This window comes from Acipenser ruthenus, chromosome 46 (assembly GCF_902713425.1).
Source record: "Acipenser ruthenus chromosome 46, fAciRut3.2 maternal haplotype, whole genome shotgun sequence".
NCBI lineage: Eukaryota > Metazoa > Chordata > Actinopteri > Acipenseriformes > Acipenseridae > Acipenser > Acipenser ruthenus.
In genome coordinates this window covers 8,663,061-8,690,247 of record NC_081234.1, presented here as the reverse complement: position 1 = coordinate 8,690,247, position 27,187 = coordinate 8,663,061, and the positions used below count along the sequence as shown (strand labels likewise).

At 43.3% G+C, this 27,187-nt stretch overlaps 2 protein-coding genes and 1 long non-coding RNA gene across 15 annotated transcripts in view; 1 reads left to right on the top strand and 2 right to left on the bottom strand.

Annotated features, from left to right (window-relative positions):
• Positions 1-611: 611 nt before the first annotated feature.
• LOC131721008 (uncharacterized) lies at positions 612-9,231 on the bottom strand. Its single transcript, XR_009319810.1, has 2 exons — positions 8,542-9,231; positions 612-1,335 (listed from the first exon to the last, which is right to left on the bottom strand). It is a non-coding gene; the product is annotated as an uncharacterized LOC131721008 (long non-coding RNA).
• A 787-nt stretch (positions 9,232-10,018) lies between these two features.
• On the bottom strand, positions 10,019-21,085 carry LOC117962593 (annexin A4-like). 3 transcript variants are annotated; one of them, XM_034912435.2, is made up of 14 exons: positions 20,937-21,085; positions 20,547-20,617; positions 17,956-18,002; positions 17,180-17,267; positions 15,642-15,736; positions 13,383-13,496; positions 13,007-13,097; positions 12,747-12,826; positions 12,569-12,625; positions 11,812-11,905; positions 11,360-11,455; positions 11,105-11,163; positions 10,387-10,509; positions 10,019-10,258 (listed from the first exon to the last, which is right to left on the bottom strand). In XM_034912435.2, the coding sequence occupies exons 1-14, from the start codon at positions 21,068-21,070 to the stop codon at positions 10,199-10,201; spliced, it is 1,209 nt and encodes a 402-aa protein (XP_034768326.2). In that variant the 5' UTR covers positions 21,071-21,085; the 3' UTR covers positions 10,019-10,198. The 3 variants fall into 3 exon arrangements, with proteins under 3 accessions (XP_034768326.2, XP_058869652.1, XP_034768325.2); XM_059013669.1 differs by lacking the exon at positions 20,937-21,085 and adding an exon at positions 20,707-20,722; XM_034912434.2 differs by lacking the exon at positions 20,547-20,617 and having other exon boundaries at positions 20,937-21,042.
• Positions 21,086-25,315: 4,230 nt separating this feature from the next.
• The window catches only part of LOC117397730 (AP2-associated protein kinase 1-like), a 37,820-nt gene continuing 35,948 nt past the window's right edge, over positions 25,316-27,187 (top strand). For 4 of the 11 annotated variants that reach the window (XM_059013617.1, XM_059013619.1, XM_059013618.1 and 1 more), the window contains exon 1: positions 25,316-26,481. In XM_059013617.1, coding sequence (XP_058869600.1) covers positions 26,319-26,481 — 163 coding nt within the window. In that variant the 5' untranslated portion in view covers positions 25,316-26,318. The remainder of the gene's footprint in view (positions 26,482-27,187) is intronic. The other 7 variants (XM_059013622.1, XM_059013620.1, XM_059013624.1 and 4 more) reach the window with 4 other exon arrangements.

Sequence of the window (27,187 nt, the reverse complement as noted above, 5' to 3'; positions counted from 1 at the left end):
TACTGGGGATCTGAGAGCCAGCTAATTCAATACAGTCTAGTATAGAGAACTCAGTGCTGCGCTGGGGATCTGAGAGCCAGCTAATTCAATACAGTCTAGTATAGAGAACTCAGTGCTGTACTGGGGATCTGAAAGCCAGCTAATTCAATACAGTCTAGTATAGAGAACTCAGTGCTGCGCTGGGGATCTGAGAGCCAGCTAATTCAATACAGTCTAGTATAGAGAACTCAGTGCTGTATTGGGGATCTGAGAGCCAGCTAATTCAGTACAGTCTAGTATAGAGAACTCAGTGCTGTACTGGGGATCTGAGCGCCAGCTAATTCAATACAGTCTAGTGTAGAGAACTCAGTGCTGTGCTGGGTATCTGAGAGCCAGCTAATTCAATACAGTCTAGTATACAGAACTCAGTACTGGGGACTTTCCATTTGTGCTGTTGGACCTAGAAAACTTAAAATGTTGCCCCTTTCAATTGCACAGACCAATGTTTCACTCTTAATGATTATATCATTATAGAAAACAATTTCTCTGTGTGTGTGTGCGCGCGCGCGTGTGTGTGTGCACACATTGGTGTTTCCTAAGACAACAGCGTTCTCCAAACACAAGCACATGGAAGCAATTAGGAGTGTTTTTATTGAGTGCCAAGGCTTTATTAATCACCCTCTGCTGCTCAATCTGTTTGTGAAGAAAAACAATTTGAAATTAACATTTCATTCATCAATCCTGAAGCTCTGAGCCCGCTGTCAGTCTGGGAATGGATAAATGAGGTATGAGTGGGCTCAAATCCCTCTCAGTAACATCCCCCTGACCTGCTCTACCCACTGGAACCTGAGCCAGACCTTTATATAGTCTAGTATAGAGAACTGTGGATCTGAGAGCCAGCTAATTCAATACAGTCTAGTATAGAGAACTCATTGCTGTACTGGGGATCTGAGAGCCAGCTAATTCAATACAGTCTTGTATAGAGAACTCATTGCTGTACTGGGGATCTGAGAGCCAGCAAATTCAATACAGTCTTGTATAGAGAACTCAGTGCTGTACTGGTGATCAGCGAGCCAGCTAATTCAATGCATGTCACATTCGTGTCTCTTGGGACTGGGTCGTTGATGGATGTCTGCCGGACAGTTGCTTCTCAACATGCTTTGTTGTGTTCGTCGCCGCTCCCCGCCTCCTGTCACTCTCCTCGCTCCACTCGTAGTGTATTTGGAGAACGCATCGCTAGCTGCCTGTCTCTCCCCACGTAGACAGCTGAAGACAGGTCACATCACCATGCTGCGTTAGCCCAGTTACCTGGAGAGTGTTTGGGGTTCACTAAGCAGCCCAGCTCGAAGAGCCTGTCTGGGGGTTAAACACAGGGATTGTTTGAGGCTACAAGATCTAAGCCAAGTTCAGATTAAAATAGCATGATACCGTGTTGTATATCTGTGCACGGTGGTGGTATTATCCAGGGATTCAGTGGAGATACGGTAATAGACACAGCTTTGGAGTTTTGTGCTTACAAAGCCCTGTAAAGTTGGGAGGCTGTGTAGTCCAGTGGTTAAAGAAAAGGGCTTGTAAGCAGGAGGTCCCCGGTTCAAATCCCACCTTAGCCACTGACTCATTGTGTGACCCTGAGCAAGTCACTTCACCTCCTTGTGCTCTGTCTTTCGGGTGAGACGTAACTGTAAGTGACTCTGCAGCTGATGCATAGTTCACACACCCCAGTCTCTGTAAGTCGCCTTGGATAAAGGCGTCTGCGAAATAAATAAAAAAATAATAATATCTGTGACCCCACTGACCCTGCCCGTTACAGAAACGGGATGTTCTTCATGAGATCTGGCTTGTGACAGGCCACTCTAAGAAAGACCATGTCTTAGAAATCGTGAATTCGATTACATTTTGAAAAATGTCTTAATTTATAAAACAAAACAAAAATGCAACATGCTGTAAACGGTGTGCATAACACATTCCTCCTCCCGTTACCCAATATAATACATGCATTTTTTTAGCTACAGCTTGAGAAACTTGTCTTGACAAATTCTGAGAATCTAGCTGATTAACTGGTTATCTTAATCAAGGTGATATCCGCCTTGACTCATTCTACGCCTGCTTACAAACCCCGCACCCCTGCTCCTTTTGGGAATACCGGTATTCCAGCCAGCTGCTATTCCTGCTCCGCTGAGCCAAGGCCACATTCCGGCTTGGTTTTGGGATTCATGGAAATCTGGGTGGTACTCCCTGGATAGAAGGGGTTATTTTAATCAGCTTCATCACACGGAAGAATTGCATAACTGTTGGGTTATTTTACTGACTCAGAATAACTTGTTTTGCAGTAGTTGGTGAAGGGCAATTTCCACTGTTAGCATTTTCCAAACTAAAGTATGCATTCAACTCAGAGCTTGAATTTAATGTTCAGACTAGCGATCATTATTATTAAGGTGCTGGAGAGCTGAGAGTGGAGTGTGTAGACTAGTGCTCATTATTATTAAGGTGCTGGTAATGACAGCGCTGCAGAGCTGAGAGTGGAGTGTTTAGACTAGTGCGCATTATTATTAAGGTGCTGGTAATGACAGCGCTGCAGAGCTGAGAGTGGTGTGTTTAGACTAGTGCTCGTTATTATTAAGGTGCTGGTAATGACAGCGCTGGAGAGCTGAGAGTGGAGTGTGTAGACTAGTGCTCATTATTATTAAGGTGCTGGTAATGACAGCGCTGCAGAGCTGAGAGTGGAATACATTATTGTTCATTATCATATTAAGTTGTACGAGTAATGACAGCGCAGCAGAATTGAGAACGGACTCTTTGTTGTACAGTACGGGGCAGTCCTGCTTAATGATTCCTCTAAGGAGCCGATCAACTCGACATCTGTAAATAAGGCAATAATTCACCCAAGTAATCCTTTCTTGCCACTAATGGCGCCAATAAACATATTGTTGATTTTTTATTTATTTATTTTTTTAAGCAGCTGCTTTCATTTAGTCCTGATGAATTCGTGTGCCTGATCTGCCCCCAATCTCCCTCATTGGATTGTTATTATTGCTAAGCCAAGTTTTTTCAAAGCGCTTGATTTTTTAATGGTTGTGAAAGATGAAGGGCTGAGACGTTGGCTGCAGTTAGGCAAAGTGACCAGAGGCAGGGAAGCTTCAAAACACCTTCCTCTCACAGCTCTGCAAGAGAGAGAGAGAGAGAGAGAGAGAGAGAGAGAGAGAGAGAGGGAGGGGGAGGCAGAGAGAGAGGGTGGAAATAGAGAGAGAGAGAGAGAGAGAGGGGGAAAATAGAGAGAGGGGGGAATAGAGAGAGAGAGAGAGAGAGAGAGAGATAGAGGGTGGAAATAGAGAGAGAGAAAGAGAGGGGGAGAATAGAGGGGGAATAGAGAGAGAGGGGGAATAGAGAGAGAGGGGGAATAGAGAGAGAGAAGGGGAATAGGTAGAGGGGAAAATAGAGAGAGGGGGAATAGAGAGAGAGAGATGGGAAATAGAGAGAGGGGGAAATAGGGAGAGGGGGAAGAGAGAGGGGGAATAGAGAGAGAGGGAAATAGAGAGGGGGAAATAGCGAGAGAGAAAGAGGGGAAGAGAGAAAGAAAGAAAAAGAAAGAGAGAGAGAGAGCACCATAAGAACGGTAATTGAAGTATTTGATTTACCAAAGAGCAGCATGCAATCTAAAAATACAACACTTTGTCAAGTTACTGCTACGGCGCTATTGAAATACAGTAACTGTCCACTCACTGCAATTCATTGTGAATTGCACAATTACAATTGTAATCCACCTCAGGTCTGCACTGTACGGAACACGGCAACACTCTTGAAAAGTTTACTCTGCTGAAACATAGCATGAGCCTTGCAAAGCATTGTAAAAGGAATCTCAGAAGAATGGCAAAGCTCAGAGCAGCATGGTGAACCCACAGCAGGGTAAAGCACGGCCAACGAGAAGAGCCTGGTTAACTGCAATATTACTGTGCAAACAAACTGCGCCAGCAAAGCCAGGCAGGATGAAACAGGACCTCATATTCCAGCTTTGTAAATGAGGTGAAGCATCTATTGGCTACCTCAGTAACTACCACATTCTGGCACCCGGTTGGGAGACATTGTGGCTGGCTGGGTGCAGCTGCCAAGTAACTGAATCAGAATTTTATTTTTTCCTGCTGTTATGTCAATGGTGTTTATTACTAAAAATAGTGCATCAGTTTTACCAAATGACAAAGAAAGTGCAACGCTATCGGCTTGCAAACAGGGATTTATTTAGCCATCATGTTTTAAGGGAGTTATTTGAATTGTTTTGTTAGCAACAATCATTTTTTTTAAAAGCCACCCAGTCTGAGATGAATCAGTTACTAGGAAACAGATGAGTATTGATGTTCTTATGAAAGACAACAGACTCACTAAAAAATAAAAGTATTTGAGCAGGGTAACGGCAGGGAACCAACGGCTCATCTTTTTCACTGCAATCAACAATTTGTTTGCACGAGATAAAGGCTTCCTGTTTACTGAAAAGATGGTTCGGGTACAGGAATTTGTAATCATTTCCCAGAGTAAACAGACATCATAAATACCAAGATTTCAAGAGTGTGTTTAGATGAATGTCTTGTTTTGATCTCTTAAGAAGAGCCAGCCTGGCGTGCCAGTCCTGTGAAACGAGAGAGCGAGAGAGAGAGCGAGAGAGAGAGAGAAAAAGAGTGAGAGAGAAAAAGAGAGAGAGAGCGCTCTACCATTCGATCATTATTCTTGTATAATTGTAATTATTGCAGCATAACTGTAACTAATTATAATTGAACAAAATTGCATTGGAATTGGAATTTCAGCAAACAATCTTAATTCTAATTCCGCCCAGGTCACCAACTCTACACTGCCAGCACGTGCTTTACCTTAATGGTGCAAAGAAAAGGGGAAGCTGCACACTCAAACATACTCCTGAACGTTTTTCAAATGCATTGAGAAAGAAACCAGCGTTTCAGTTGCAAAGCCTTCATCAGGGTGATGGAGCACCATAAAACAGCGTGTAAAAAACTCAAGCCCCTCCTTCCCAGAACACATCCGAATGATCGGATGATGATCAGATCATCCACTAGATGACTGCAAGCAATCGGTTCATTTTGAGTGGCAAAGTCAGTAACAATTTTAATTTTATTTTCCGGTACTAGCATAGTGCATTAAAAAATAATTTAAAAAAATGTGATATCTTAAACCCTGCAACATCATGCATCAATTTCAGCAATGAAGGAGCCATCAGTGATTATTTGGACGTCACTACTCATTACATTAATATCACAGGAATTGGCAGTAATTTGATTGATTAATGCACACAGATTGTCAGTCAGTGTGGAGCGCTATCTATAGACGAATCACGAAGTTCCAGGAAATACTGCTTCACTTGTATGGAGATGAGAACGTGGGTTAGCATACACTCTCCTTTAAATGAACACTTGCAAAAAAAAAATATATATATATATATAATTATGTTTTGCAGCAAAACCGGTCTATTTTTGTATCGATTCTAAGACCATTAGCAGAAGAATTGGATTTTTCTTTTTTTTGTCACCTTGATAAAGTTTTTAGAAACCTTTTAAGGACCGTGAATTGGACAGTTTGGGCAATTATGCATCATATTTTGCACTGCTAGTAGAATCTCAATTGAGTGAAAAGGAACATTGTGTTTTAATTGATTTTTTTTCTCCTATTGCCATTAGCAACAATATAATTCCCTTATCACTGTGAGCAGGGATGGAAATAAGACTCCCATTGCACAGCAGTTTGATCCATTCCTGGCTTTACTATGAGTCTAACAAGACACACCTGTGTTACCTATACACTGGGGCTAATCAAGCTCATATTAAAACCTGGAATGGGTGAAGCTGCTATGCAACGGGAGTCTTATTGCCATCCCTGGTGTGGAGGATTTAAGATCATTTTTTAAACTATTAATTTTAGGGCTGTGCAGATTTGGCATTTAAACAGCTGCTTCCTCCTTGGTATCATTTCCTGTGCTGTGGGTCAACTCCATTGTCTGGTTCTTTAACCCGATTGGCCCAGCCTCGCTCTGCTTGAACAGGGGAACGACCTGCCGCCACACAGCCAGTGGTACACTACCTGGGAGAAAGATAAGCTTCATAAACAACGCAAGGTGCTTGGAAATTCCTGATTAAAGTTTCAATTAAAAATCATTCTCTACAGTAGATCCCTGGGAATCGCCCCTGGATTGCATCCCAGGTAATCCCAGAAGAGGGTGCTGATGCGATCCAGCTGGATTCCACACCTGTGCTGTAAAATGCTCTAAAAAAATTCCAGCTGCAGTTTATCCAGCCAAATCAACCTCCTAGTTTTATTTTAGGTTTACTGGGTTGAACTCCAGACCCAGCTGCGATGGCTGGGGATGCTGTTCGTGATTATGCTAGGGTTTCTTCACAGCCACACGATGGCACGGATCTCCTCCTAGCGGCTGAGTTAACAGCGGCTGGGAGTTCTTTGGGTTTCCAGGAAGTTTACTCTCTCCCCTCTTCCTGCTCCCCCTCCTCCCAGGAGCCTCTCTCTGATTAGAGCTGATTGGGGAAGCAGAGAGGGCTGATAAGAGCTCAGGAGAGCTGGGGGGCCCCCTCTCTCACGTGAGAGACCTTCTCACGCACAGACGCAGGACAAGCCCCCCACTAATACAGACACACAGTAGGCAGGGCTGACATGAATTGAATGGAAAGAGGGAGGCTGTTCTGTCCTGGCACTTAGAATTCTCCAGGCAAGCTCAGAGAAGCTCAAAGCAGCTCAAATCAGCTCAAAACCAGGTAGAGACAGATTTAGAGAACAATGATAAAAACAATGTTACAAATGTAAGAGAAAAGCAACTCTTTATAAGCGGGGGTATCCAATCAATCCCGGTCCTGGAGGGTCAGTCCACTCCAGGTTTAACAGGTGATATGATGAACTACTTCAGTGTCAGGATGGAGGTTTAATTTGGTTCAATTAAACAATTTATATACCGGGTTGGAACAAAGACCAGGAGTGGAAGGGCCAGCTTTGGCCAGCCCTGCTTAAACAAATATGATTTTTTTTTTTTTTTTTTGCATTGATCAGCTCTCCCTGCGGCAGCGTCTGCTTGTCTTTGGTAAGTCAGCATGCTCACCTGCATGGAAGGTTTTGATACTGATGCAGGGGATCTGTGATGAAAGCTCTAATCAACACCCTGATCCAGAACTCCCAAACCAGCACGTCTCCTCGCTGCGGAGCGGAGATAGGATCGGGGGGGAATCTGTCACCTGCCAGCCTGCCAGCCATGACAACCACTTCACATCCCAGAACCATTCACCTGCCTGCCTGCCATCACAACCACTTCACTGCACCTTCACTGCTGTCTGCACTGACATCTCGAGCACAGGGTTCAGGCCTGAGCACGTAGCAGAGCCTAGACACACACACACACACACTGTGACACAGACACACACACAGTGACACATACACACACACACACACTGTGACACAGACACACACACATACACAGTGACACAGACACAGGCACACACACACAGTGACACAGACCCTAGACACACAGACAGACACACACAGTGACACAGACACACAGTGCAACAGACACACACACAGTGATACAGACACACACACACACAGTGACACAGACACAGACACACACACACTGTGACACAGACACACACACACAGTGATACAGACACACACAGACACACACACACAGTGACACAGACACACACAGACACACACACACTGTGACACACACACGCCTGGAGTTTTTATCAGGGTGGATATTTAAAGGTGCTTTCTGGTTTTAGTTAAGACGGCCTTTTTGAAAGTATCAGCTTCATTTAGCATTTATTGTCAAACGCATTTTCAGCTGTTTTTGTAAACCTCGACTATACTGGACTGTATGGCACCCAGCTGTACCAGTACCTGCATCATCTTGTACCTGCACTGAACTGCTCCACACTTTGCTGTATTCTCCTCCTGCTCTCAATCAGAATTACACTTGCTGTATCTTGTACTTGATTTTGCTCTTAAAGGAAACCGTATTCACGTTTTTTTTATTATTTGAAATCGTTCTTGTTCATTTATTGTACTTACTACTTGCTCCTAATGGAATGTACTCTTATAAGCAAATATTTAAGTTTAACTGCTCTTGGTTGTAATTGCTCTCAAAACGCGATTATTTACTGTATTTTTAGTTTCTCTCATTTGAATTGCGCTTACTACTGATTGTATTGTGTTTTATAACTGCTCTTATCTGTGATGCGATATTTTTGGATTGTGATACTTTGTAACAACTGGATAAGGGCTTAGAAATAAACAAACAACTAGTCCTGTGTGCCCATTAAAGCGCATTTCTCAAACAGCACGCCTGTATAATAGTGCCGGAGCGTTATTCGAGGACTCTGTGCCCCCTAGAGATCAGAGATGGGCATCACACGCAGGATCACATCATTTAAGAAATGGAGACAGGGCTTCTGTGAAATGCACGTTTGTCTGATTTTTTTTAGCAAATCATTTAAGCGTTGTTATATTTTCCAGACCTTTAAAAGACTTGAAAAGCAATAAAAAAGTCAAATAAGTAGCTCTTACCTTCAGTGTTCACTCGCCGAGTCAGGAGACTTGAGGACAGCATGTTGGCTTGCAGTTCCAAAAATGTCCAGCAGAGGGTGTTGGGAGCAGCTTTATTTTGCAGACTTTGCCAGTAAGAATTAGATTACATCATTAATCATTCTGTCTCTCACTTCCCCTCTCCTCACCTCCTTTCGAATTCAAATTGTAATTAAAAAAACCTTTTCTTTCTTTCATTCACTCTTTCTTTCCTGCTCCACCTACCGCTGTATCCCGAAAACTCTTTCCCCCCCCAAAAAAACGTCAATTTAAACGTAAATTACTGAAGACACTGCATTTTGCATTCTGTCCACAGCAGCTGAGGGCTCATTATTATTGCAGACAGGGTTGGAACAAAGTTTTGCAATGGAATGGACACCGGCAGCCAAAATTGTCTACCCCCCCCCCTGAATTAGCGATTCACTGCAGGATACCCACGTGTTCAGAACTGAACACACACACTGAGGCAAGGGCAGCGTTTGCACAATCTGCAAAAAAAATAACTGCTTGGAACTAGAATGCAAATTCACTGGGGAACGCAGCAGTTTAAAAAGCCGCCGATTTGTTTTCCAAAACCTGTAATTGAATCTGCGTGCATGAGGGACTAGAAAGAAGGGTGGGAGAGCGGGTCTCCCCTCTTGGAGTGAACGTGTGTGCGTGTTATTGTAAAACTCTGCAGCTGGGCTCCAGATCCCGTTACTGAGAAATCAAATGACGTAATGCAGAACGAGCGCTTGGCCAATGACTGCAGAGTTCCTCACCTGTGTCTCCCCTTCAATCCAGACCGGGACCCTTCAGTATGCAATTGAGCCGCGCACCCTGGTGCTCAATTAGGTCACTCAGGGGCTGCTTGTAACAAAGTCTTGGCTTGGAATGGCTGGAGCGCCACTGTTCTGAAGTGAGGTCGCCACACTGCCAGCAAGGGAACAGATTCTGTGCGTGGCTGGAGGGAGTGGAGCAATGGTGCCATCTTGTGGACAGTCCAGGCACCTGCATGTCTCTCTGGCAGAGCTGGATGCACAGGGTTTGCAAAGATCCCACCGTCGAGATTATAAACACCTTCCAGGGATCTGCGTTGACAGAGCAGGCCACCAGAGGCATACACCAGTCAGTGTTTATGCCTTCTGATACCCTCGATACTTCGTGCAGAGGAATGCCCATACCAAGTGCTATCACAAAACATGCAGCTAAAAATGTATTGTGTGACAGATGTGAATAAAACACCTGATCCTAGCAATAATAATATAATAAGCCCACCCTTATTTACTATGGGATTTTTGTGCTTATTCCCCATGCTAATCCTTAATTTATCCATGGTTTGCCATACCTCGTGGGTCTTTATAATGCTGATCTATGCTATACCATATTTTCACACTTTGCTGTGCTTTTACTGTAGGGAATGTTCATAAGGGCAGAGCTAAATTGACTATATATGAGACACACACACACACACCAAATCAATCCTTCAATTAGTTTTATTGCAAAAGATGGACAGACGCACCATGATTGCCTGTCCACACTGAAATCCAGTTATGATTCACATTCATGATACAAAAAGACATGCAGGGCAGCCTCCCAGCACCAGGGGGCGCTGCTGTGGTTCGGGCACAGTTAAACCGCAGCCCCTCTGACAGGCTCTCTAACTGTCGGAGCCGCACAGCTGCAGCAGAATGTTCCGGTAATCGCCAGAGCAGTCTCCCTGGAAACAAGAACACAAGCCGGTCAGAGACCATTCCTGACTGGAGACACGTTTAACAAGCATGAGGTCTGGGGTTCGTGCACCACTGGGCTGGGCAATCTGGGGGGCTTAAGTGTTTGAGGCTTTACCTTGATGAAGGAGTACAGGGTCTTGCCATAAATCTTCTGGAACTGAGCCTTGACATCCAGCATGTCGATCTCACAGCGCGACACCATCACCCGGATCAGAATACTGTCTGTGGTGCCCAGGCCCTGCAAGAGACGTCCGGGAGACACCATGAAATCATTTTTGGGTAAACCAGTGCTTAGAAACTCAGGCCTCGGTCATGCTCGACTTTGCAGTGCAAATTGGTTATTAAAAAAAAGCATTCAGTTGCATTGCTCCCTGATGCTGGATCCATCTCCACAAAGAGCTGAAACTCACCACCATGCTGTCTCCCTGCATGACTCGAAACAGAAATCTGATCTTGTTTGACATATTTTTCAATGCCGTTTGTGAACTTGCATTTGGGGGTGATATTTGTCATCTTCTTGGCCAGCTCTTACTCGTAATGTCAAGATTTTTAATATTGTGTCCCGCAGCCCTGTGCGACCATCAAAAGACGCTATTTGAAAAGCTAGATTTCAAGCACTGGAGCTCTGTGTATCTGTGCGAGCGGTTTTGTGCAGACAGCTTCAAGCCTCACACGCTGTTTCACTTCTTTTACACACAAAAGAGGGTTTTTTACCCTGGAACAAGACGGTCTGGCAAATCTCTCAAAAGCTGGAAGAGAAAACCATGTTTAAATTAAAGACCCACTACAGGTCGAAAGCGTCACTCCTCCCCTTTAAAAAAATAAGAAGTTACCTTCATGGATTTGTAAAGCCGCTCAGCGAAAAACGCAGGCTTGTTTCTCAAGCACTTCACTGAGAAAGAGACAAAAAAAAAAAGAGTGTTACTGACTGAGGAAATGCTAAACAAGCACCTGGGGGTCATGAGTTAATGTTTATAGAATAAATGTTCGCTGCTTCTGGAGGGTTCCAGTCTGGGTTAACGTTAACGCACTCAAAAGCAGAATTCCGGACAGGAGGAATATTGCTTTCCACAAACGCGGATTCTTACCGATGGCGAGGAAGGCATCCTCCAGATTTCCAGACATCTCTCTCTTGATGCTCTCCTCGATGTCGCGGTTCGAGATCTTCTGATATTCCTCGAAGACTGTGAGGGGGGGGAACGGGAGACCATCACAGACAGAATCCGCTGCGCAGTTCAATAACCAGCCAAAACACTCCGATCACTCCTGCTGACTCTAGCTGGGTCTCTTGTTTGTTTAAGGGTGCAATAGGCTGTATATGGTCAAGTCAACCCTCAAACCCGCATTCCTGCGGTTAGGGGTGTTGGTTCTCTTTGAACCCTTTCATGCACGGCGACCTCATATGGGGACAGATAAATACAGACATACGGAAAACGCAAATGCACGACGACCTCATGAGGATTTGAATTGGGGATTGATTTTAATAAGGAATTTCCTCTGCTCCCCTGCCCTATTGCAATACCCCAGCTCCACCCCTTACCCCTGAGCAGGTGCTTCCTGTTCCTGATGCAGAGCACGGTCAGGAACTTGACCTCGTCGGTGCCCCAGCGTGCCTCGCCAGCCTCGAACATGTCCTGTAGGGTGCGACAGACACACAGACCAGGGGAGTTCAGCCTCTTCATATTCTTATCCCACACCGCTGTACCCCAGTGCACACAGGGGTGATCATGACATCACCGGTTACTGATAAAGGGTGAAACCCCTCCATGTAAATCATGACTACTCGTACCGACTGTACTTCAACACGTTTTGATTTATTGAAAACGTTTGGAGCAGTGGCCATTGCCTGCTGGACAACTGAAAGCATCAACAGTTAAATATCCGAGGTCTCTTAATGAAGGTCAGTTACATACAGGTAATGACCGCAGGCTGTAATGCTGTTACAGGGCTGGAAATGAGACTCCTCTTGCATAGCAGTCTGATCCATTCCTGGTTTTACTATTCTAGTAAGACACGCCTGAGCTGGAACCTGGAACGGGTGAAGCTGCTATGCAATTGGAGTCTTATTTCCAGCCCTGTATTATAAAACAAAATGTTATTTTAAATGCGTTTTTAGGTTGAAATTGATGTCTCCAGTTATAGCGAGTTTCTCAGTTTTAACCTAATGGAACCGATAAATCAATCACCAGACAACGGGATGATCAATTTGTGATCAGCTTGCAGGATCGGCAAGCAGCCTATCACAACTCAGAACAGCCCGATGCTACGGGGCACCCCAGCCAATGACAGAGCCTCACCTTGGCGTCCTGAACAGCCTGCGCTTGGTCCACGCTGTCGCTCTCATCACGATTAGCCTGCCAATCAGAAGAAAGGGGAGGGGTCCCGTTAGCGAGAGACAGACAGACCGACTCAAAGCCCCATTCTTACAGGCCATTCCTGTTTTCGTTAGTTTTTTTTCTGGATTGTTGTTCGTACCGTGAGGAGAGACACCAGAACTCTCTGGAACATTCCGGACGTGTCGGAGCATACGTCGTCCTCCAGGTTCTTCCCGTACTCTGGACAAAACAAAGCATCCCAAAGGATTACAACACAGGACAATAGAAAAACACACTCCGGACAAAAAAGAACACTAGAGATCTGGAATGGTTAAGCAGCAGAGCCCTGTTACCGAGGGAACGACTGCACATTAAGCTCTACAGCATTCATATATATTTATTATGACAATTGTTATGTACCATTCTTGTAGGCAGCAATGATCGCCCTCATTTCCTGGTTGTTTTGGGAAGCCAGGATGTCGATCAGACAGCCCTCGTCTGTGCCAGCGCCCTGCCATGGAGAGGAGGAGTCATTACACCAGGAATAAGGTGCATCCAACCAGACATTTTAATCGAGGGGGTCTGGGGACTCCATAAACCCACGAGAGTGAAGCTTATTCACTAGAGCCCCAGAGTAAAATGACACAGTAGGGTGTGCTTTACTGGTTAGCATCAGTGCGGATGAATTCACCTGGGTTATAAGGGGTAGGGTCTTAGTATATTTGTGATTGAGGCAGCATTTTCTGGTTTGTCTGAACCCACAACCACCTGTGACCTCTGACCTCTGACCACTGACCTTGATGGCGTTCCTCAGCTCATAGGCACTGTACACTGGCGAGGGCATGAGCAAACCCACAACCACCTTCTCGAAATTCCCAGTCAGCTCTCCTTTGAGTTCATCCAGCAGATCCTGACAGACACACACAGACACAGACAGACGGGCAGTGTGAAAACAGGTTCTAACAGAACTTGTGAATTTCAGTCCTTTGTTACTCTGGTGTCTGGTCAATACCGCTGGCTCACTGCCTGCGTCTGACGCTTTTCAGGTGCTGCCTCTGCAGCCGTCCTCTTCCAGCATCTGCCACCATTCACTTTCAACTGCAGTAGTGTTGGTCATTGCTTAGCATTTGTTCTTGAATTTAAAACTAGCTCCTATTTGTTTGAAAGGATAAAAACACACATTCGTGTTCCAGAACCTGTGCGACCAATCACTTGAGAGTGCTGAAGATGTTTGGTTCTAGTTTTGTAAAATTAAGAGTATTTTTTTTTTCCAGATAAAAACTTACAGAATGCAGTAGACAGGCGTTCTTAGTAGTCACGAACAGAGTGTAATAAAATATATTGTCACGTAAAACCGACAGCTTGTAAACTACTGTGCCCAGAAAACACAGCCCCGTCCACTCCAGCTTCAGATTTAGAACACTTAACGGACTTTCAGCCTTGATTGGACATGATCCTTTATGACACAGTGATCCCGGCACTGCACAGCAAGATAACCGCTGTAAAAGCAAACAGTTTGTAGCCGATGTGGACTTCAAAATGAAAACAGTCTTGCAAACAAAGATTGGAACAAGCCCACTGTGATCCCAATACAATCCCAGTGTATTACTTTGAAGAATTCCTAGAGGAACCACACCACAGCATCACCAGCAATACCAGTGGATTTGGAACAGATATTGCACAGTACAGACTGGTCCTGATACAGTAGCACACTGCCCATCTGCTACTGTAAGTTCATACCATTGTGATACCATTGGATCACTGAAATCTACACATCTTCCCACTGGCAATGGCACTATTCTACCAATGGCAGCCTCGTCCCATTGTAGCTGCCTTTTGTCCTGTATAATACAGGATATCCCTTATAAAAGTTTATTAAAGTGGCTGGAAAAAAAGACTCCTATTGCACAGCAGTTTCACCCACTCCAGGTTTTAATACAAGCTTGATTAGCCACCATGTATAGGCAACAAGCTCAGGTGTGTCTTATAAAAGTTTATTATACTAAAAGCATAGCAAAGTGTAAGAAAGCATGGTGTAGCGTTGTAAAGCACAGAGAGGTACGGTAATGTATATTTAAAAAAAACCAAAAAAAACATGGGAAATTGCAGTAAATGCATAGTATATAACCATGGGAAAACTGCAAAATTTACTGCAGTGAACTTTTCTAAGGGATAGTTGGAGACTATGGTTCTACCCGTCTATTACAGATGCCTTTGTCCTGCCATTGCCCCTTAGTATAACATACAAGCACTTAATTGTCCGGACAAGATACGGATGGCATTTGAATCAGTCAGTGTTAATAATTAATTATAACTGATATCCCCAGTGTCACACAGAGACAGACACTGACTGGTACTGGTTTACTGATCCCAGGCAGTTAAACACAACTTCCACCCAGCGCTGCCAAGTTAGTCTTCATTAGAGCTCTTATCTAGAAAGAGGAACCGATCACGTTTGCCTGTACCTCTCGGTGTCAGGCAATGTAACATCCACACAGGTTTATGGGTTCAAAACTTTACAAAGGATCTCATAAAACATGCGTCCACAAATGTGCACTTCCTGTTCTAAACCAAGCTCAGAGCCATGTGTGCTTCTATTAAAACCGGACATCTGAGCTCAGGAATGGAACTCCACTACAGGTATGATTTACTGAATTATTTTGTCAGATAGAAATAGGACTCCTGTTGCATAGCAGTTTCACCCATTCCAGGTTTTCAGCTTGATTAGCCACAGTGTGTAGGTAACAAGCTCAGATAGGTCTTATAAAACCAGGAGTGGATCAAACTGCTATGCGACAGGAGTCTTATGTCCATCCCTGCAGCTGCGCTCTCAGATTGAGTTTGGGTCTCACATGTTTATTTTGCGGGTTGTACAATGACTGTCGCGGGTCCGTGGGTTTTAATGTCAAGCTGTGGGTCACGTGGGTGGCCTGATTTAGTCTAACCTGGTCTTTCAGTTTGTCATTCAGCCCCACGGGACTTCACTACATCCATCCGCCCAGCTCCGCTCTCCACGGACACCCCTGAACAACAAGAAACCGGGCCGATCGCTTACCTTTCCAACGGCCTTCTTGAAAGCTTGTTTGATTAGTTGTCTTTGGGCGATGGTTCTTTTAGACAGGATCTCGATGATAGCTGATTCGTCCGTGCCTGATCGGAGAAAGAAGAACCAAAGAGGTCAGTTGGGGCCACATAGTACCATATGTATGACTCTTGAAAGCCAATAGCTTCATAAATAAGGCATGATCTCGGTTTCAGTGCTTTTGTCGCTCCAGGTAGAAAGCAGGGTCATTGCAGCTGGGCTATGGGAGAGTTGCTTGACCCTTTGACTTGCATCAATTATTTATTTTTTATTGGCTCATCAAGCTCAGTAACACATCTCTCCTGATTTAGAGGTGAAGGCTGGACTGTCACAAGCGCCAAAACAAACTACGTGTTTAATGGAACCTGTCTGACAATGGTTCTTTCACAAAAGCTGCACAGCTCCAGTCTAGGTCAATGGTAAACGAAACGCAAACATCACACACATACTCACCCAGGGACGGAAATAACTCTCTCACTGCACAGCAGTTTGACCCATTCCTGGTTAAATAAGACACACTGTGGCAGCGCTGAACGGCCGTTTAACTGCCTGGGATCAATAAACCAGTACCAGTCAGTGTCTGTCTCTGTGTGACACTGGGGATATCAGTTATAATTAATTATTAACACTGATTGATTAAAATGCCATCCGTACCTTGTCAGGACAATTAAGTGCCTGTATGTTATACTAAGGGGCAATGGCAGGACAAAGGCAGCTGTAATAGATGGGTAGACCCATAGTTGCCAACTATCCCTTAGAAAAGTTCACTGCAGTAAATTTTGCAGTTTTCCCATGGTTATATACTATGCATTTACTGCACTTTCCCATGTTTTTTTTTAAATATACATTACCGTACCTCTCTGTGCTTTACAACACTACACCATGGTTTCTTACACTTTGCTATGCTTTTAGTATAATAAACTTTTATAAGACACACCTGAGCTTGTTGCCTATACATGGTGGCTAATCAAGCTTGTATTAAAAGCTGGAGTGGGTGAAACTGCTGTGCAATAGGAGTCTTATTTCCATCCCTAGGTAACTGGGTTTGAGAATGCGCCCGTGCAGACAGCGTGTCGCACGCTCAGACACACACAGTGAAGGCTGGTGTCCGTTTGTGCTGAGCATTCTGAACAGAACAGCAGCCTCACTGTGCCTGCGTTCAGCACATGACAGCGACCACCCCCTCCGACCGGGAGTTTAATGCAATCCTGCGGATCTTGAGAGCAGTGAGCCAGACACAATGGATTCACAGTCCTCGCTCCTGGAAACACTTTCCCAGATTGGAGTCCAATGGAACCAGTTACAGCGCGGTGCTTTCCTGCAAGCAAGCGGGTTCACATCGCTTCCCCCCTGTCACTCCTCTCCTCTCCTCTCCTCTCCTCTCCTCTCCTCTCCTCTCCTCTCCTCTCCTCTCTCCCTTGTCCTCTTTGCTTTCCTCTCCCCCTTTCCTTCATGCTTACCTCCCTCTTCCCACCTCTCCTCATGTCTTCCCCTTCTCCTCTCTCACTCACCCACTCCCTTCATGCCCTTGCGCAGTTTCTGGGCGTCCTCATCTGCATTGAATCCTCGGAACTCTGTGACTGTGCCACGTGACCCGATCTGGACGGACAGACAGACAGACAGAGAGCGGGGTCAGCCAGGGGTAACAGGAACACGGATATCAAACAAACACAATCCCATCGTAGCTGTCCTACAATGCACCAGAGACAGAAGCATTACAACCATCCCAGAGAAAGGCAATTTCTTTCTCAATTTCTTCGGTTTTAAACAAGGGACGAGGATAGCAAGCGATAGTTGACTTTGTATGATTTCTGATTCATCCCACTGTACGCTGGTTTTGTGCATGGATTCAGGGATGGAAATAGGACTCCCATTGCATAGCAGTGTAATCCATTTTACTGTGAGTTTAATAAGACACACCTGTGTTACCTATACACTGGAGCTAATCAAGCTCGTATTAAAACCTGGAATGGGTGAAACTGCTATGCAATGGGAGTCTTATTCCCATCTCCGTGGATTGTAACAAAATTATATCAAACAGGAACCCGATGTCTCGAGGGTCATATAAAAACTGAACAGAGGGGCAGATGGGACTCAGGAGGTTTACCCCTTGCATGCTACCCACAGGAAATGCAGGTAGGCTGGCTGGTATCGAATGCTATGGGATGTGGGTTAATCCTCATCATCCTGGTGGCGACGGGTGCGGACACACACAGGAGATCATGAGATCATTCTGTCAGAACCACTGTCTGAACTGACGTCAAGCCAACACAGATAAGAAACTCACCGCTGCCATGGTAACAGGAGTATCAGCTTCTGGGGATGATGGGATACCTGAGAAAGTAAAACGACATGTAAAACAAAAAGACTTCCTTGTAAAAAAAAAAAAAAAAAAACAGAACGACAGAAACCAGAGCCGTACAGCAACCACTGAAGCTACTGAAATCACTAGTTTGGAAATTGCAATGACAATGCTATTTAATTCAATTGCAGTTATAATTATATTGCAGTAAATCCAATTCTAATTACACAAAAAAAGTAACACAAACAACTACACGCACTAACACGTTTGACTATCTGTTCTGAATCACCCAGCAAATAATCACAGGCACAAATACAGAAACATAACAAGAAACTTATTTACAAACGTTGATCCCCATTAATGGTTAAAAATACAAAGATAATGATCGAATGACAAACACATTATGGAGACTTCGAGTTGCACAATTGCTATTATTATTATTATTATTATTTAGCGGACGCCTTTATCCAAGGCGACTTACAGAGACTAGGGTGTGTGAACTATGCATCAGCTGCAGAGTCACTTACAACTACCTCTCACCCGAAAGACGGAGCACAAGGAGGTTAAGTGACTTGCTCAGGGTCACACAATGAGTCAGTGGCTGAGGTGGGAACCGGGGACCTCCTGGTTACAAGCCCCTTTCTTTAACCACTGGACCACACAGCCTCCTTGTAGACCCCAGCTGTGATGAACTAAACTTTTAAGGATTGCTTTTAAGAAGTGTTTTGTCAAGGACTATTTTTTTGTAGGCCTATAAAGACCATTTGAATTCCTTAAAACTCAAAGTTTATAGTTCACAAAAACCTCCACAGCCGGTTCTGATCACAACCCTGACATGACATGGACTCCTAAGGTGCTGGGCGTTGTCTCAAGGGATGGTAATCATTAATATTTCATATATGACAGGCCTTAACCGTCTTTTCCCTCTGTTGTCAATAACTGTTTGCGTCTCCCTTGGTGACGCTGGGTCAATGCTCTCCCTTTGAATTGCTGATACAGTGCATTGACCGCTGTGGACGCTGCTCGCGTAGCATGCCTCTTTTGAACGCGGCCAGATCTCTCTCCCCCTCCCCTCCAGGCTGGTAGACATGTCCTAATAATGTGGCCAGGGTTAGGCCAGGTTTCATCACAATCAGATAAGCGATTCTCAGAATATCGAAAAGTTTAAGTACTTCTGTAAAGTGTTACAGCACCTAGAATTTTAGGATTGAGACAATCCTAAAATTAATAATAATAATAATAATAATAATAATAATAATAATAATAATAATAATAATAATAATAATAATATAATTTAGGTATTTTATTTAACATCATAATCAAATAAACTACCAAACGATATCGCAAAATTCTACCGGAAGCCATAATAGCAGTACAGTATTTCATGTTGGATTTTGAAATTTTTATTTTTTTTTATTTTTGTCAGTATATGGTAAATGACAAAGCGTTATATGCAATTCAATATGTTAACGGTAACATTGTTCAGCAGGTTTCATTCGACTTTCTGTGGCTAAATGAGTTCACTCTACAGGGTGATTGATGCAAACCTTTTGCCCACAGCTGGCTGTACCAGTGCCTCGGTTTTTAATGGACGTTTCCATTTTTTTATTTAAAAAGAGAACTGAAACCTCCTATCTAAACGATTTTGACTTTCAAGAGCCAAGAGAGATTGTTTGAGAACTCCAGACCCCTCCACAGAAATGCGGGAGAAATAAAGGGGTCCACTTTCTCAACCTCTTACCCCGCTGAAACAAGAAAATGTGAACACTGTCCCGCAAAACAAAACGATGCTAGCTTTCTTATTTTTGCAAGGAGGGGCACGGAACCGGGTTTAAAATGTTTAATATCGTCATCCAAATCGTCAGTTTCCTCCTCGTGAGAACTGAGTCACTCTCAAGAAGAAAAAAAAACTATTTATACAGCTGTGACGTAGTTTGAGCCCAGATCTAGACCTCGGGGCACCCACACAATTTGGAGTTGTCATGGTGACACGCCCCTGTTTACAAGAACTTAAATAAATAAATAAATAAATAAATAAATAATTGGAACGCTCATTTATTATTTTTAAAATACACATCCTATCCTACACTACCTGGATCCACTGTGATAGGTTTTTAAAAAAGCGAAGCTCTGCGCATCCTATTCCCGGCGCTGTCTTTAATTTAATGAATGTTTGGTAAAAAAAAGTAGCAAAACTCTTTGTTGAAGTTTGCGCTGAGCTCAGCGACCGAGCACACTACCCCGGCTTTATTAAAATAACAGGACTGCAGAATCCACATGCCTGTCATTAACTCCGTTACATTACAATTTCCATTGAAACATCAACAAAGGATCAAACACCCACCCATCAGAGATTTCCTGGGGGATGGGAGTTTTTAAAGGTGCAGCGCCCCTGATGTGGTTCTGGTGTTTCGCAGACTGTAACAGTAACACCCAAAGTGTTGAAACGGGAGCTTACACTACAGAACCGAACCGAACAGAAAGAGACTCATGCAGTTCTCTTTATAACCGTGGCGGTGTTTAGTTTGGAACAGGGAATACGAAACAGCAAGGGTTAAAAATGTACGCTCCCTCACCTGAAAACGCGTTTTGCAATGATGTTGCCCAAAAACCCGCCCCTGTGTTGGCCGGTCGCGATGATGAATCACTTGATTTATGAAGAAAGAAAAAAAAAACAGCTGGTGAGCTTTCGTTTTGGAACTATAAAATTAACAAATAAACCTAAATTAAACTTACACTGACACCGTTACCGCACCTCACGTGAAAAAGTGCAACAAAGTTCTTGAGTATTAAACTTAGCGTCCCCACCCAAGAAGGATTTATATTTTTCTAAGCGGTGTCCGCCTTTTTGGGGGCTTACTTAGCCTACGTTTATTCCTGCCACGAAGAAGCTGAAGTCTTATAAAATCAAACAGACAGACAGTACGCCTCTTCGGGAACACAACACACCGTCCGTGTGCACTCACCTGTGCAGAGTGTTCCGTCTCCGGTGCGGTTGAAAATGCGCCTGTTCGGGTGCGTCCAGTCGAGCAAGGATGACAGTGCGTGTGGCAAGCGAGCTCTCTGCGTTTGTACATAAAGGAAGTGGGCGTGCGCTCATATTTCAAATAACAAATACAGTTAAAGAAGCACCGCCCAGCAAAGCAGCCGAGTCAACCAACCATCCCAGACAGACACTACAGATCTAAGAACACACCTGTCTAACTATTTAACTCCAACAAGCGCCCGCGTACTCCACCATCCTGTAACAACGGCTATTTGAATGCATGCCTCGAATTAGACTCGAGTATGTGGATTACATTGGTATACTGTGTGTGTTGCGATATATAATATACAATTCGCATGCATTTCTAGAAAGAAATTAATTCCAATATGTGCTCGATAAATAAGCAGGGCGCAAAAAAAAGTAAACGCCTGCCACATTTAGCACATACTTTGGTGTAGCGGGCTGTTTAAGTGCGTCGGTTCAAGTCAGAATGGGACAGCACGTCTCACGCCCTAGGGGGTGATCGGTTGGCAGGTGCTTCTGCGTGGCACGATACTGACGTGTCACCCAGAGCAAGTTTATTTAAATATTCAAAACAGGGATTAGGCAAAGGAAGAGAGGGATCTGTCTCCTTTTCAGCAGTCTGACAGGAAGATAGGCACGTCCAGGAGCAGTATGAACGAATCAGAGTAACCACAGCTATGCAGTACAAACCCTTGTATACTAAACTCCCCAGCTATGCAAATCAACCCACGCGGGCACATGCAAAACACCTGATACTGTTCCTCGTCTATGCTGAGCTTGAGACAAATGATGAAAACTAGAATGTCAATTGAGTCTATTGAACTGATCCTGACAGATCTGAATGACCCCTCTGTTAAGATCATTACAGAGCACCTTTGATCTGCAAATCAAACGATTTGTTCTGCTTTTGCAGTGTTAAAAAATGATGGGGTTTCGGACAGTCTGTGAAAGCAACTGCTTCGAGGCAAAAAAAACCCGGCATTGGTTCATTCTTTAAAACCATGCTTGCCAGAAAAGTTACTTCAGGGCTAGGGATGTAACACGTATTTCAATTTCCAGTATCTCGTGATTGGGTGTTGAATTTGTACCGTTTATGGAGTTATGGATGGACTTCAGAAACAAGCACAGACATTGTGAGGCAGTTTGTTCTGCTTTTTTTTACATACAGTATGTATTATTTTCAATGGTGAGATTAGCTAACGGTGGTATTTCAGGATTTCAGCACACCTGCGTCTGTATGAGGAAGAATATACTATGTGGGTTTGCAATTAATGGTTAACCCCCCCTAAACAAATAGACTCATGGATGCACACGGGGGTTTTCAGGGCTTCAGTTTGCTTTGAGTATTGATTTTAAAAACCGCTCCAGACACCTCCTGCGTCACATTGTCCATCGTCCAGCATCGATTACCTGCAGAACCCTACAGCTTTAAGCATGTATTTTTTGTAATTTGTGAAATGATTCACCTAATCGATGATTCAGCCCTGTATTTGTAACGCTAATTTGCCCGGAGCGACTCAAGAACACACGAGACGTTCTCAGGTACCCCTCAGAGGCGGCCAGTGTCACCGGACACCCCGATCTTGTATCGTGGACTATCCCGGCACTTTGAGGCACGCCCGACCGGAACAGAAAGAGCTCAAAGGAAAACAATGAGGCTATATCTGACCTGGCATTAATATCCTGTCAGTCTCGAACTGACCCCCGGACTGTATTCATATTTCATCCCCCGTCGCTGGACATGGGGCTCGCTTCAGCCAGTGTCCAATAACGTGATAGCAATAGTCGGGCGCCGTATAGGAACAGCGCCTTCATCATTATTTATAAATTGTTAACGAATCTGTGCAATTACTAATAACCAGGCAGGTAATCAATACATTTAATGAATAATGGATACAGTAATTCATGCATCCATTGTCATTCTATTTTTATATAGTATATTATATTTTATTAATGACATTTTTCACTATTATTATTATTTGTTTATTTAGCAGATGCCTTTATCCAAGGCGACTTACAGAGACTAGGGTGTGTGAACTATGCATCAGCTGCAGAGTCACTTACAACTACGTCTCACCCGAAAGACGGAGCACAAGGAGGTTAAGTGACTTGCTTAGGGTCACACAATGAGTTAGTGGTTGGGGTGGGATTTGAACCGGGGACCTCCTGGTTACAAGCCCTTTTCTTTAACCACTCGATCACACAGCATCAGTATTGCATGTATGCTGTTTATTGTAACAGTAAATTACTTTCACATTAACGCACTGATCACCATTGAACTGCATGAATTATTATTATTATTATTATTATTATTATTATTATTATTATTATTATTATTATTATTATTATTATTATTATTATTATTATACCACAGCTCCCTGTAAAAATAAGAAATAAATACTGTATTATATTAATGATGTAGCATGCATACATGTCCGCGGGACAGTTAGCTGACTTATTGAAAACATAACACGCCCTAAACACAGGCGAATATAGCCATTAGAGACAGCTTTGACAAGACAGCACGGGTGGCACTGGAAGATAGTAATTTACATCGAGCCACACTGCCCTCTGGTGGTGATCTGTATTATTGCACCACGAGTTACCAAACGAGATTCAGTCTAACCACCAGTGAATTGTTACATTGTCCAGTCTTCACTTCCGTTTTTAATGATTTTTTATTACAATTTTAATAATGTATGATTTATTACAAAAAAGTACAACAATACTACTACTAATAATAATAAATCAAAGGAGAAATGTTGCGGATCTCAATGCACCTCACATGTCTTTAAGAGACATTCGTTTTCTGATCTGATATAACCGGTACCTCTATGTTTTCGGTAACATGGTTGACAAAGCAATGCTAATCACACCAAATCACATTTGTCTGCCTCTTCTGAGCAAAATAAATCTTTGCATTTTAAAAATAAATTTTACGTTGACTCGCATATTCAGCTATACAGTGTAAGGGGAGCAGTGAAAATGGCACTGAAGACCAGCTCTACTAATTGCTATGAAGAGCAATTTTGTTAACACGCAAAGCGACTAAAAACACACACACGTAGCTGCACAGAACATAACTTGCCCGTTTCACTTTCTCTAAACTTATAGAAATATTGTTCATCTCCGATGTGTTTTTTAACTGCATGATCTGTCCAGTACGATACCGACTGCCCTGGACTGAATTTTGAAATCCTCTCTGTCCCGAGTGGGCTGTTACCTCGATAAACGAAACCCTTTTTTATGTGTTGTTTTAAAAACCAAAACAACTGCCTTAAATTTGCTCCATCATCATCATCATCATCATCATCATCATCATCATCATCATCATCATCATCATCATCATCATCATCATCATCATCATCATCATCATCATCATCATCATCATCATCATCATCATCATCATCATCGTGGGGTGGTGGTTAGGGCTTTGGACTCTTGGCCGGAGGGTTGTAGGTTCAATCCCAGGTGGGGACACTGCTGCTGTACCCTTGAGCAAGGTACTTTACCTAGATTGCTCCAGTAAAAACCCAACTGTATAAATGGGGAATTGTATGTAAAAATAATGTGATATCTTGTAACAATTGTAAGTCGCCCTGGATAAGGGTGTCTGCTAAAAAATTAATAATAATATAGTGTACCTATTTGTGTGCAAGGAATGCTTTTAGGGTTTCTTACTGGTATTGGGAAACCTCTAAATATTTTCTATTGATTTTTTGACACGGTTTTTTTTAACTGTTGGCTATAGGCTGCAGCCACAAGGGCTTTACAACAGAGCTTCTCTCCTGTGCGCACATCCCAGTGCTGTATTTCACCCGTGTGCTGCGATGACACATCAAGGTCGTTTAAAGACGGTCGACGCACAGACATAGCAAATCCTGCATTTACCGCATGCATTTCATCATAAGGTTTTCTCGGGCACGCAAAACACGTCTGTATAAAGCAGATTGCAGCTTATATATTTCTGGCTAGTATCGTATATGTGAAAAGTATAAGGGCGTTTTTAAATGCAATCCCACGGCTTTTTATTTATTTATTTTTCCACTGTAATTTTGCGGTGGGCAGCATCAATCATCTGTCTTTAGCAACATCAGCGAATTTGCCGCTGGTGTTTAAAAAAACTACAACAACCACAATGCTTTGCAACACCACCGCATTTACACCATTGCACTGAGCTATACACACACCCTGCAAACCCACTGTCATAAAATCATACGATAAGTACGAAATAAACAACTCGTTCGTTTTTTTTAAATTTTGTTCGAGATGTCTTATATTTGTAAACCTCGACGTCACTGGGAGTTGTAGTTCTGTTATCGTCACTGGGAGGCTTGCGCTAGGACTACAACTACCAACATGCATCGCGAGGCGACTCTAAATGTCGACAATTTATCTATTTTTTAAATTGTTAATTTTACAGATATCTTTAACGTGGTTTAACATAGGGCGGGCAGGCGGCTTTTTAAAAAAAATGTCTAGTTTTTGATTGAATGGTGTTCCGTTTCGTGTTGTGTTTGTGTTTCCTGGTTTGTGGGGTCGCGAAGCCCAGCTGGCTGGATTGCAAGAGGGAGAGACATTCGTGCAAACCCGGAGAAAACAGCCTCTGGATCACAATTATACCAATTAAATAAACACGGGCATTGCCCGGGATTAAATCGAGAGGGTCTGTTAAAACGAATTAAAATGGCAGACCCGAAGGGATCTAAATATACATAAATATATATATATATATATATATCTTCAATCAGACTGGGGCTGCGCCAGTTTGCAAACCTGGCAGTGTTGTCAAATTTATTTATTCATTTCTTAGTTAGAAAAAAAAGAAATCCGAGGACGGAACAATCATTTTCAAGTGTTACACTTTTTTTTTTAAAGAAAGCAAATCAGGGATCGGATTTTATTTTTTAACACCAATGCAATCGTTTCAATCATATCTGTAGTACCTATATTTTTTTGTTGAAAATACTACTTTGCAGAAACGCGATTAAAAAAAAAATAGGTTGCCTTTGATTTGTCTAGTGTACACAAAGTGAAGCCCCAAAATATTTAACCCGTATAGCAATTGGATTTAACGTTGTGGGTTAACGCTTCAGTTTTTGAGTAAATACAATCTGTCTTAAAAATTACGGGACGTTTAACCCTACCTCGCTCCATTCTGGGACAGTAATAATATAGTATATTATTTAAATATTTTTGGACCTGAAACTGAACCAAGCGTTCGAGGAGGAGTCTTGTGTATTATTATTATTATTATTATTATTATTATTATTATTATTTCGTTTTATCTTTGACGTTTTTAATTGAAGTTCTTGGTTTTTGTGATCGCTCCGGAGAGATGAAGAAGTTTTTCGATTCACGCCGAGAGTTGGTAGGGTCGGGCCCCGGCTCCGGAGCTGGCGGCGGGGGAGGCAGCGGTTCAAGCTCCGGGGGCAGTTACATCGGAAGAGTGTTCGCCGTCGGACGGCTTCAGGTCACGGTGGAAGAAACCCTGGCTGAAGGTGAGAATTGTTCTATATATATATATATATATATATATAATATATATATATATATATATGATATTTTGGGAGCAGTACTAGTGTTGGAAATAAGACTCCTATTGCACAGCAGTCCGGCCAATTCCAGGTTTTAATACGAGCTTGATCCGTGTATATGTACAGATAACAAGCTCAGGTGTGTTCTTCAACTCTGATCCGTTCCTGGTTTCACGGAGTTGCGTAACTCACCTGAGCTTGTTACCTGTATACACACTGTGGCTAAGCAAGCTCGCAGTAAAACATGGAATGGGCGACACTACTATGGAATAGGAGTCTTATTGCCTGCCCTGGCTTCATAACATAGGCTAGAGCAGGGGTCTCCAATCCTGGTCCTGGAGGGACGGTGTCCCACCTGGTTTTTGTACCAACTGTACCCTAAATTAATTAATTGGACCAATTAAGTGTTTATTAGAAGCTTAATTGGTCCAATTAATGTAATTAATTTAGGGTATAGTTGGAACAAAAACCAGGAGGGACACCGGCCCTCCAAGACCAGGATTGGAGACCCCTGGGCTAGATTATCACGGGTCTGAATCTGGCGTTTGTCAACAAATGATCCCAGCAAGAATTACGTTTTGGCGGTGGTACAGTTGTTAGCAATTTACTGGTAGAATCCGGAAAGCAACAAGGAATCGTCAGTCAGACGTCTGTCTTGCACAGGTCAGCA